Source organism: Aethalodelphis obliquidens, unplaced genomic scaffold (genome assembly GCF_003676395.1).
Source record: "Aethalodelphis obliquidens isolate GAN/ISIS:26980383/991018 unplaced genomic scaffold, ASM367639v1 scaffold6, whole genome shotgun sequence".
Lineage (NCBI taxonomy): Eukaryota > Metazoa > Chordata > Mammalia > Artiodactyla > Delphinidae > Aethalodelphis > Aethalodelphis obliquidens.
This window is the reverse complement of record NW_020837950.1, coordinates 11,866,566-11,879,581: the sequence shown is the minus strand read 5'-3', so window position 1 is coordinate 11,879,581 and position 13,016 is coordinate 11,866,566. Positions and strand designations below refer to the sequence as shown.

The following is a 13,016-nucleotide window of genomic DNA, read 5'->3' as shown; positions in this document are numbered from 1 at the left end:
ACTGGAACAATGATTGTAAAATGTGGCATAAATTAAAATTATTTAATTTTTCAGGTGGCAATACCCTACATAATAACAAAATAAACTATACCACACTATTTATTACTGTAAAGTCACATCTTAATAAAACATTTTATATCAACTATTCTGGAAAAGCCAAATCGGCACCTGAAATCAAATCAGCACCTGATTTAATACAGTTTAGAATTTAAGTTAACGATACATATTAAAAGACTTAAAATATAGTAAAAATGCTTATAGCAAGTTTGCTGATAGGTATATATCTTCACATTACGCAACATAAAATAACATTGTGACCTCTAAAAAAAATCCTAAATAACTACGATACAAATAAAGTTATTTCCTCTTTTTTGGTAAACAATATTTTGATAGCAGTTATTTATTTGTTACAACCAAGTAAGTAGGTTTAAATGCTCTACTTCAAGTGAAGAATGAGAAATTCTAGTCTACTTCAGAAGAAATCATTTTCCCACCTATTATTAGATATGTTACTATATTTAATTATCACACAGATATAATGATTTGTGCCCAAACCCAGAGTCATAAGGAAGAGTCTACTTCCTCAAACTATGATTTCCAGAAAATTCCAAAGGATTACAATGTGAAGATTTCAAATGTAATTTTACTGTATAAACATGAAATCCCTTACTAGTTGTCCATGACTGATAGAGACCTGAAAGAGTGCCAGAGTGAAACCTATTCAGAAACCGAAGTTAAAGTCAAAAGCCACAACTAAAATATATTTGTGTGATTACTCTCATACTTCAATAAACCAGCTACCTTACCTGTGAGATCCTTTGCTAAATCTGGGTGATTCATTAAACAGTGACTCGCAAATTTCACACTTTCTAATCTCACAGGAACGTGAATGTCATTGAATCTACATAGAAAAAGATTGCTAATATTAGTTGTAAGGCAAAATAACTATTTTCAAATAAGGTATATCAACGCTACGTAAATACCTATAAACAACAAGTTACTGATTATAAGATGTGTTGGTTTATTAAAATGACAGTTAACTTGGACTGAAGGAAGAATATAAAGTAAAAAGATACATAATTTCACAAGAATATTTTTTACAACAGGATTTTTTCACCATGCTAAAACAAAAACGGTATAAACACATCCCCCAACCCAAACTACCTTCACTGGAGAACCAAAAATTGGAGCTTAAAATTATGCTACAAAACAAAAAATAAATATTCAAAATGCACAAAATCTATTTGAAAGAAGTTAATAGGAGGAAAATACTAGAGGAATGTGAGGTAGAAAGCAAATCATATATGAGGCAGACCCAGAAATTCAAAGATAAGTACATAAAATACATGTGCCATATTGCCTCATAGCAAAAAAGTTTCATATGGCTGGGACCAACCTGTAACTGCTATTTTAGGTCTAATATATTTTAAGAACTTAATAATATGAAACTCAGTATGTCAATTCAGAACTGCATATAATAAGGATAAGCTGAGAAACTCTCAAGTTTTAAATTTATTGGGCAATTTAAAAACATATTAATTATGAATAATGTGATTTTTTTACCCCTTAATCTCCCTTACCCATTTGTTTCCTCTCCCAACCCTCTTCCCCTCTGGCAACCACCTGTTTGCTCTCCTTATCTATGACTCTGTTTCTGTTTTGTTATGTTTGGTCATTTGTTTTGTTTTTTAAATTCCATATGTAAATGAAATCACACAGTATTTGTCTTTCTCTGTTTGACTTATTACATTTAGCATAATACTCTCTAGATCCGTCCATGTTATCCCAAATTGCAAAATTTCATTCTTTTTTTATGGATGAGTAAAATTCCATTGTTCATGTATATACCACATCTACTTTATCCATTCATCTACTGACTGGGTACTTGGGTTGCTTCCATATCTTGGCTGTTATAAATAATGCCACAATGAACATAGAGCTAGTGCATGTATCTTTTCTGATTAGTGTTTTTATTTTCTTCAGACAAATAATAGTTCTATTTTTATTTTTCATCATTATTATTTTTTTTGGCCACACTGTGTGGCTTGTGGGATTTTAGTTCCCTGACCAGGGATTGAACCTGGGCCCTTGGCAGTGAGAGCATGAACCCTAACCACTGACTGCCAGAGAATTCCCAATAGTTCTATTTTTAAATGTTTGAGGAACCTCCATACTATTTCACATAGTGGCTGTACCAATTTACATTGCCACCAACAGTACACAGTTCTTTTCTCCACATTCTTGCCAACACTTGTTATTTGTTGTCTTTTTGGTAACAGTCTTCCTGACAGGTGTGAGGTGATATCTCACTGTGGTTTCGATTTGCATTTCCCTGATGATTAGTGATGTTGAGCATCTTTTCATGTGTCTGTTGACATCTGTATGTCTTCTATGGAAAAATGTGTATTCAGATCCTCTGCCCATTTTTAAATCAGGTTGACTTATGTATGAGTTCTTTGTATATTTTAGATATTAACCCCTTATCACATATATCATTTGCAAATATCTTCTCCCATTCAGCAGGTGGCCTTTTCATTTTGTTGATAGTTTTCTTTGCTGTGCAAAAGCTTTTTCGTTTGATGTAGTCCCATGTGTTTATTTTTGCTTTTGTTTCCCTTGCCTGAGGAGACACATCCAAAAGCATACTACTAAAACCAGTAAGTGTGTACTGTCTATGTTTTTTTCTAGAAGTTTAACACCTAGAAAACTTCTAGAAAAAAACACATAGTACATACTAGCATGTTTTGGACCATGATGTCTTCAGTCTCATGACTTATTTAAAAAATTTAAGACTCTGAACATTCTCAGATGTGAATTATTTATTCTAATGACATTATTTTAGCACACACAAAAAAGATTAAAACCTGTTATGTGGGTAAATAAGACAAAGCTTTCTTCATAAAGAATTTGTCTTACAATTTATTCTCCAATAAAGACAGCAACACAGGTACTAAAGACACAAACACATATCAAAGTTTTGATATGTGTGGTTTTAATCAAGTGCGCCACATTCACTAGCCTCCAAAATATAAAAGTTAGAATCCACAGAATTATGTTCTCTTACCGTCCAAGAAAACACTGCCACAGAGGACGATTCTGTGTTGCCAAATCGGAATCTTTAGAACCAAACAATTTAGCTAAAAGTCGAACAACAGCTAATCGCTCTTCTCCATCATTGCTCTAAGGGAAAAAAGAAAATAAATAAACCCTGAGGTTTATTCATCAGATTACAAAAAAATAACATGAAACATTTCTGAGAAGCTACAATTTCATTATTTCTGCTTAAAATGATAAGAACTTTAAAATATCATGTTCTCTCATTTACTGTGCAGAAGTTGACTTGATTCCATGTTAGATCATCAGGTTCTTTGCTCTTATTTCATACACTCCCAACTGTTAATATATGCCTACTTCACTGCTTGTTTGCAATCTGTACAGATGCTGTAGAAACATGAAGATAATCATTCAATTCTAACATTCCGTAAGAGTCCTAGAAAAAATTCTATAAAGGGAAGAGCTACAAATAATTCCTGCCCTAATCCTATAATTTGATCTCCAACATAAACCCACATCAATTAAGGTTTTGATACATGAAGTTTTAATCAAGGTTCCCCTGCTGACTGGAGCACATGATACTGAATAATGTCATGATTCAGGAAAACTCATTTTAATAGAAGAGCATGAATCTTAAGAGTACCTAAAAGGTCAGGTGAACTGAACACTACCAAAAATCAAAACTTGATGCCCCCCACCGGACCAGTGAACCGGCTTCGTCCCGTGCTTTGGACCTTGGGCCTCACTTCTCCTCCAGATGGACCCCAAGTGCTCCTGCCCCACTGGCGGCTCCTGCAGCTGCACTGGCTCCTGCACCTGCAAAGCCTGCACATGCACCTCCTGCAAGAAGAGCTGCTGCTCCTGCTGCCCCGTGGGCTGCGCCAAGTGTGCCCAGGGCTGCGTCTGCAAAGGGGCCTCGGACAAGTGAAGCTGCTGTGCCTGGTGTCGCGGAGAGCCTGCCCCGGGTGTCAAGAGAGCAACCAGGACAAACCTGCATTTTACCGTTTTTCACACAACTGGACCTGACGCTACATTCTTTTTTCTATGAAATATGTGAGTTGTAATAAAAGTTGTTGACTTAAACCAAAACAAAACTTAAAGTTATTTTTTGATAGAGGCCTATTTTCTTATCCTGAATCAATATACTCTATAAAAAGTGTTCTAGTTTTCACTAGTGATGTCATGTCTTAATATAAATTAAGTTATTCTGAAACCATATGGTGCATGAAACTTTTTAAAAGTCACATATTCACTAGGAAAAGAAAAGCAATAATGAAAAGCAGTTGCTAATTTGTAAAGTGTTCAAATATAATGTGTCTAAAGCAATACCAGCAAGTCAATAAAAAAAATATTTATGGGCAAAGGCAGTAAGTGAAAAAAGAAAAATGACTCCAGGATATCATCTTTTCCTTAAGAATGTCTCAACTCTCAGGGATAGGGGTTTTGTGGTTAAAATAGGCACACTTACTAAACAAAGATAAAAATGAAAATTCAAGCTTTAACACTTATAACTACAAAAATGATTTTCTTTCACAAAGTTTTTCGCAAGCAATGTGACTACAATGCAGATTAGTGCTGCCTTTTGGTAAGTAAGTCCAACTTAGTATCCAACATGATTTATTTTTTTAAAGAAAAATCAATCTATCCCTTAAATGTCAAACACTAGAAAAACTGGAAATTTTACTTTACTTGAAGGTGACTACTTTAGTAGCTTAGTGATTATTTCAAATGTGACATTTCACATCTATGTAATTTAACTACTGAAATAAAATTAAATGAAAACTCGCTCCCACCCCCTGCCTTCTTTTTCTTTTTAATTTAAATTCTTGGCTGCACTGGGTCTTCGTTGCGCACGGGCTTTCTCTAGTTGCGGAGAGGGGAGGCTACTCTTCCTTGCGGTGCACGGGCTTCTCATTGTGATGGCTTCTCTTGTTGCAGAACACGGGCTCTAGGCACACAGGCTTCAGTAGTTGTGGCTCGCAGGCTCTAGAGCACAGGTTCGGTAGTTGTGGCACACGGGCTTTGTTGCTCCGCGGCATGTGGGATCTTCCCGGACCAGGGCTTGAACCTGTGTCCCCTGCATTGGCAGGCAGACTCTCAACCACTGCGCCACCAGGGAAGCCACCCCCTGCCTTTTTGAATTTTTAAATATGTTCTCTGAGTGAGGTTGGAATATGATGATAGTGCTGGTAATTTTTTTCTGGTGCAAAAATCATTTGGTGTCTCTGATGTACAGCTGTTATTAGTAATCTATACCAAAGTGAAAATTATCTCATTAAGATATTACCTAATACATTGTTTGAATACAAATATATATATATATATATATATAATGTTAATTAAAATAATGGGTAAAATGAGAAATTCTGCATTAGTAATTTACCAGTGACTTTCTGAAAGAAATTCAAATGGCCACCTAGTTTTTATTTTTCTTCAACCTTAGTTGAAAAAGGTAACCACTCTGTTACTGCTTCTAATTACAAAGTAATTGATTCAGAACAATTCTCTGTAAAAATTTTCTAAAACCAAAATAAAGCAATTATGACTGTTTTATGTTTTAAATTGGTGAATAAATGTAAATGTCTATCTCTGCCTAACATGAAAAAAGTCTTATATATAAAATGTGGCAAATTTTCTGACTATAGCAAAGCTGCTAAGTAGCACAACTCCAGAGTATCCCTTAAAACATAAGCGATAATAGCACTATGGACCCACACAGTGGACAGTGTATACAGTTGCATGCAGTGGCCCAGTATAAAGCAAAATCAAACAAACTGTTATGTTGAAGCATTTTCTCAAGTATTTTTATTGTTCTCAGAGGACTGTAACCTAGGACTTTTAACTATAAAAAGCTGTAGCTATATGATTCAGGGATATAACTACAGAAAATCGCCACAGCTATAAAAACTTCCTAGGCTATCTGCTTAGCACACACTGGTGACTCCAAAGGGGGCACCCTAATTATATATAGATAGTACCTAAACTACTCTGAACCTCACGAGCCACAACTACTGAGCCCACGCACCACAACTACTGAAGCCTACGCACCCTAGAGCCTGTGCTCAGCAACAAGAGAAGCCACCACAATGAGAAGCCCACGCACCACAACAAAGAGTAGCTCCTGCTCAATGCAACTAGAGAAAGCCCACGTGCATAACTGAATCACTTTGCTGTACACCTGAAACTATCAACTATATGTTGACAGTTTGATCAACAAACTATCAACACTGCTAACCAACTATACTCCAATATAAAATAAAAAGTTTAAAAAATGCATACCTTAACTAAATATAAGAAGGTAAACTGAACTCACATTTTATTCTTTTACAGTTAGAGAAAAACAATATGATATATATTTTTCTCTTAAATGTTAAAGGGCTTAGAAATTATAGTCAGTCCTACCTTCAGTTTGAATTCAAGCTGCGGCATGACAGATAATAATAAATGAGGATCTATAGCAAAAAGTTCCTGAATCAGATCAAATACATGTTCTGACAAATCACTTACTGATGATCTTCCCAGCACCAGGACTTGATTGAAAAACTACAGGAGATAAACATAAAAATAAAATATCCGTTTCATTTAAAAACTTAGATAGGTTTTTTTATAAACATGTTAAAAGAAAACGATATAATTAGGCATTCCATATACAAGTGAAGGCGGTGAAAAAGAACAGATGTTTAAATTACTAATATATATGATAGGACAGTCCACCAAAACAGAAGAAATAAACCTCTAAATATCATCAAATTATGAATGTTACATGAAAGAGATAAAAAGTAATTGAGTTGTTAGCTTTCTTTCAAATTAGGATGACAATTCTAGGAATCTTAACTTTCATTAAAACAAAACAATTTAGATAGTTTATGTAATTCATTATAGAGAATTTTATTGAGAAATTTCCTTTTATAGCACAGAAAATTTTTAAAAGTCTTAATCTTTTGAATTTTTATTTAAGTTTGAGGATTCTCTCTATTAGTTTAGTAATAAAGAATAATTGAAGGTGGAGGATGAGTTGTTTGGTTTTTTTTTAAATACCCAGAAAGTCAAAAACACTGTAACTCAGAGGACAAAGAGAAGGAAAATGTGATGATACAAAGGCTGATAATTTAAAAGAATTCTAGGAAAAAGAAAGAGAGAGAATATAAAAGCACATATTAAAAGATACCTCCACTCCTTGCTAACACACATAAACTTAGAAAAAAAATTAAATGTAAAAATGCTACAGAGGCAGCTGTATGCAACCGATTTGAGCATATGTTTTTGGTAGTATCATCAAATGATATATTTCTTTTGAAAAGCAACACACATTAAGAGTTAGAAAACATTAATATTTATTACACAGACCTTGCAAAGAGTAAGGAAAATAGTTTTAACAAAACTAAAAAGTACACATGCACACACAAATAAGCACAGAACACAAATTCTGAAAGGATACATGAAAATCTATTGGTGATGCCTATTTCTGAGAATTAAGAATAGAGTATTCAGGGTTTGAAGAGACAATTTTCACTGTATACCTTTTGTACTACTTGAGAAAACATTTTTTTTTACCACGTTTAAGTATTTATTTAGTAATATAAATAATACTAATAATTCATACCATTTAAATTAACAGACTCTCACTTGGGTTTTTATATGTAGAAAATAATTAAACAATAGAGAAATGCTACAAAGACAGTTACTAAAGATAGTTACTAAAGGAAAACACTGAAAAAATATAAATGTGAGGCAAGAGGGAAATGATTAGGTAAATTATATGTGAATTCAAAGGAACATTTATAGTCATTCTTATCATAAATAAAAAAATCAAAATATGGAAATACATGTATAAATGAAGACAATTCAAAGTTTTATATATGAAAAAAATAGGTAGGAGTTTGAGCAAATGTTCAATAATGAAATTGCTACATTAAGGTAGTAGAATTATAATTTTTTTTCCAAATTACTTCATTGATTTTTTAAAGAACAAAAAGAAAACGAAAAAACTTCTATTCAATAAAGTAAAAAAAAAAATTTATTACTCTATAACAATTATTTAAGAAAGCAAACCAAAAAGGTTCAGAAGAATGGCCTAGAGACATGAAGAAGAAAATAGAGAGAGACCCACAGATAAAGATGAAAGGAGAAAGTGAAAGAGGTCAGCATATCCAGGAGATAAAAAGATAAACACAAAGGCAGTAGAAAAAAGAGTAGAAACTGTAAACAAATTTTCATAAAATAACATCCTCCCATCTTATGCCATTTAAAAATAATGTCTATAGCTTACAAAGTTATGCTGCATTTAGTTACATTTAGACATATCAGTTTTTTATATATTTCTTATAAAAAGATGAAACTGTTTACAGGCTAAATAAGCCTTTATGTGAAAGGTTTCAATAAATTAGTACAATGGATTAAGAACTATAGAATTATGAAAAAAAATATAGGCAGAAATACATACATTGGCAATGCATGCCTCAATAGTCTGGACTGTCCTTTTCAATAGGACTTTTGCGAGGTCAAAGGACTGTTTATTTAAGTTCTGAAACACAATAAAAATATGCAAAGTTACAAATGAATCAGTGAATTTATGATCTAGATAGCAACACTAGAACACCAATGTCTTCAAGTCCACAAAATATGAAGCAAAAAATATAACTGAACTCCATTCAGTTAAATGGTAAATTGGTAAACTCCATTTACCCAATATCTGCTAGTCAAGTGGTCATAAATGCAGAAGTTGCAAATAGCATAACCATGAATCAAAAACTAAAATACATTAGATAATTAGCCAAAAGCCCAACCCTATATTAAGTTTAGTTTTACTTAACTTAAATTGGACCTAAGGCTTTTTGGTTTTGTTTGTTAACCAATTTGAACTGGCAATCACACCCATGCATCCTAAACAAATACACACACACGCACGCACGCACGCACACACCCCTTTCGAACCCACTATCCTCAGTATTTCACCGTCTAATTAACGTCTGTTCTGAGCAAGAGTGGACCTGGTAAGTGTTTCTGGTAAAATTCTCAGCCAATTATGTTTTTAAAACGCCAAATACTGTCTTCACTCCTCAAGATTCCCAATGCATGGTAACAAATTAAAGGGTCTGAGGAAGCCTATAGAAAAGACATATATTTAATTTTTAAAAACTTACTGAAAATGGAATTCTTGTGTTGAAGAGTACCCATTAACATCTCCACACTTTGCAGTTTTAGACCAACCTGAGATTCACTGACCATCATCTCGCACCTATCCCCCAAAAAGGCAAGGACATCCTATACTCTAGGTTAGTAGTCAGCAAACTTTTTATGCAAAGAGCCAGATGGTAAATAGTTTAGGCTTTATTAGCCAGCCTTATCGTCACCACTGCAACTACACAACTCTGGCTGTTGTAGCAGGAAGCAACCACGGACAAAATGAAAACAAATAAGCATGGCTGTTTTCAAATAAAACTTTTACATAAATAGGCAGTGGGTAGGATTTGGTCTACAAACTGTAGATTCCTGACACTTGCTCCAGGTTTTTATTCCATTGGCAAGAGGATAAGATTATCTCAAAATTAAGGCAACCTTGGAGGAAACAAATAGGTGAGGGAGATTAAGATACAAACTTCCACGTGAAAAATCAATGAGTCACAGATATGAAATGCACAGAGTGAGGAACATAAGTCAATAACTATGTAATATCTTTATATGCTGATATATTGTAACTAGATTTAGGTGAGCATTTTGAAACGTATAGAAATATTGTGTAACAGGAATTAACATAGTGTTATGTAGGTCAATAACAAAAAAAGAGATCAGATTTGTAGTTATGGCAGGGGGTGGGGGGGCAGAATTGGATGAAGGCATTCAAAAGGTACTTCCAGCTATGAGGTAATAAGCACTAGGGATATAATGTACAACATGATAAATCTAATTAACACTGCTGTATGTTATATATGAAACTTGTTAAGAGAGTTAAGACATTTCATCCACAAGAAAAAAATTTTTTTCCTATTTCTTTAATTTTATATCTGTGAGATGATGGATGTTCACTAAACATTTTATAATGTTTAAATTAAATGAAATAAATCATTTCATAATATAAGTCAAGTCATTATGCTGTATACCTTAAACTTATACAGTGCTGTATGTCACTTATAACTCGATAAAACTGGAAGAAAAAAATTAAGGCAACCTATTTCCTAAAAAGGTATATTTCCTACTCATTAAAAATAACCTCTAACTAGAATACAAACACCAAATACACTATTCCTCAAAAAGTTTTTCCTTTATTTTGCCTGACATATACTCCCCCTATGCCATACTCTCAAAATTTTGACCAATTACAGACTCATTTGAATTAAAAAAATGCAAATAATATATAGTGAGTAAGGAGAAAAATTTATAATTGACTGCATCTTATAGTGAGTAAGTATCATTAGATACATCTTCATTTAACATCTGATAATAGGTCACTGAACAGTCAGAGGAAAAGGGCAGAAGACTAAATATCAACAGTGGGGTAGGCCTGAGTCCACCCCAGAGGGGAAGCTGGTAGGGAGCTAAGTCCTTCAGTTTCTTAGGGGGAGCTAGCAGAGAGAAACAGAAAAGGAAATGGAGAGGAATATACAGCTCTGAATCATCCTTTTCCCCTTAACATTAACCACATAGTTCCCACTTCTGCCTAAATCTTTTTCTGAAAGTGCCTAAGAAAAATGTAGGACATGGGTTCTGAGAAGAAATACAAATTCCTACACTCTACATCTACATTACAAAAGAATAAATATATTTTCTTTTCCAAAACAAACAAACAGCAACTAACCAAGACAGTACTCCAATCCCTTGTAATTTCTAGATTAGATATGAGTGGTCAATCAATCTGGAACATTTTTAGTTTTCCAGAGAATAGGCAGCACTTAACTGAATGAAAATCTTCCATAATATATTAATCAATATATCTTCTAAAGATAACAATAGCTATAAGACCAATATGTGTTACTCTATTTTATTTGGGGCTGGAGAATGATAATGGGAATAATTACATGGGATTGCAAATGGTGAAAAACAATTATTTTTCATATGTGTAGTACTACCATTAAATATTAACCTTTAATATCTTCATACTATACAGACCTTATGTGCAGGAATGAGGTTAATAAGAATGGAGTCCAATAATTCTTGAGTAACTCCATCACCTTCCATGATGATAGAACTCATCAAGTCTAGCATGTGCATTTGTACCTTCCTATTGTGGCTATTGCTTTAAAAAAAGAGGAAGAAAAAAAAGAAAAAACAATTAGGCTTACAAAAGAAAATTAAAACTTCCCAGTTTAAAACAACTATCTCAAATGTAAAAGGATTTTCACCTGGTTGAGGGAACCATGCCAGTAATGGCAAAGAAACTTTGGCTGCTCTATATTTACTTTCTCCCTTTGTTGATTATTAAAACAGCTACTAAGATATCATTGTAAAGTATTTTACAAAAACAAAAACCTTTAAATTTAATTAAGCCCCTATACAATTAGAATTCAAAGAGTGAGTTAAATTCAACTAAACAAAAATGTCAACTTCAAAGAAAGGACATCTTTGCTTATATGCCCCTGGATTTTAAAAGGTGATAAAATTTTAAGTAAGGAAACAAAAAAAATGTACAAGATAATGAAGGTAGGCAGTTTTTCATCCTTTTTATCCTTTTTGATCTTAATAATTCCTCCAAATAAGGCAGAACTATAAACACACAAAAAAGCCTAAGTCAACACTCCTATATTTTTGCCGTTGGACTTTTTAGTTCAACCATACTGAAAACCCAAAGTATGATATAAAATGCTTACCAGAACTTATAACTAGAAGGTTCTGAAAATGTCATCCTGCTATCTCTCAAAGAATTTCAAACGAATGAAAAATCAACGAGGTAAAAAGCCAAGAATCAGTTTCAGTCCTGCTTCCTTAGCCAGTATAGAGTCAATGTGGACCTCCTCAATAAATATCTCTACTGCTGATACAAACTTACCCCAAAAAATTGGCTACAAAATTGTTATAAATTAGTAGAGCATCTAGGTTTCTCCCTCTCTGACTGCATCTTAAATAAAGACTTGACCTATCCATTTTCACATTTATCAGAATACATATGCAAAGACAAATCAAGATAATATAACTTAGTTGTACTACTACAGACACAGGGAAGTTTAAATTAAGATTAAACTAAATGTTATTTCATTTATGTATTTCTTACCTATAATTTTTAAAAAATTAGTTTGAAATAATGTATAATACACCTGTTGGACACTTAGTTGTAAAATCAAAGATGAAAAAATTTATAAAGTTGGCAGAAAAATTGTCCCATCGTTAGAGACACAGTTTTCTACAAGGCAGAAAAATACCCCTTTTAGAAAGATACCCCTCTTGCATATCCTCTCTTAAATATCTTGTTTACTACAGGCCAAGATTGTGAAAGATCAATTATATAGTGGGATGTGTGTGTGTGGTAGGGGGTGAAGAAGAACAGATATTCAGCTTGATGCAAAAGAATGAAGAGAGTATATAGCTCTCAGATCCATATGCACTTGAGGATAGGAAAGGAGTGAAGGAAAGATAAATGAAAAATGGACTTAAAAATTATTTCCACAAGTTCCAGCCCAAGCTTCAATAATAGGGGTAACATTTACTCTCCTACTTGAACAACTAAAAAACTGGACAGAATATAAGAAATAACAGTTTTCAGACATTATACACATGCTGCTGAAACAAGGGAACAATTTTCGCAGCTTACTTTTCCTACTTGGTAAAGTTTCCAGGCTTCAGTATGGGAAGAGAAGATACTAGCAGAGTCTAATGGTTTTCCTGAGTCTGGGGTGACTATAGCTTGCAGGGCAGAATACCAGAGGGGAGAGAGCTACTCAGAGAGCAAGCTCACAGAGGGTACCCCCCTGCCCGAGTCTTCAGGTGCTTAGTGATCAGCACACGCAGGTGAGGAAATTTCTTGAGTTTGG

General features: G+C 33.6%; 1 protein-coding gene and 1 pseudogene across 6 annotated transcripts in view; one reads left to right on the top strand and one right to left on the bottom strand.

The window, feature by feature from the left end:
- PDS5A (PDS5 cohesin associated factor A) overlaps nucleotides 1-13,016 on the bottom strand; it is a 128,763-nt gene that overhangs the window by 61,373 nt on the left and 54,374 nt on the right. For 4 of the 5 annotated variants that reach the window (XM_027103127.1, XM_027103124.1, XM_027103128.1 and 1 more), the window contains exons 6-10: nucleotides 11,161-11,287; nucleotides 8,498-8,578; nucleotides 6,457-6,597; nucleotides 3,065-3,180; nucleotides 807-901 (exon numbers count right to left, since the gene is read on the bottom strand). In XM_027103127.1, the coding sequence (XP_026958928.1) occupies nucleotides 807-901; nucleotides 3,065-3,180; nucleotides 6,457-6,597; nucleotides 8,498-8,578; nucleotides 11,161-11,287 (560 nt within the window). The remainder of the gene's footprint in view (nucleotides 1-806; nucleotides 902-3,064; nucleotides 3,181-6,456; nucleotides 6,598-8,497; nucleotides 8,579-11,160; nucleotides 11,288-13,016) is intronic. The other variant, XM_027103126.1, reaches the window with a different exon arrangement.
- Nucleotides 3,797-4,022, top strand: LOC113618848 (metallothionein-1E pseudogene; annotated as a pseudogene). The gene has a single exon (XR_003432150.1). The product of XR_003432150.1 is annotated as a metallothionein-1E pseudogene (transcript).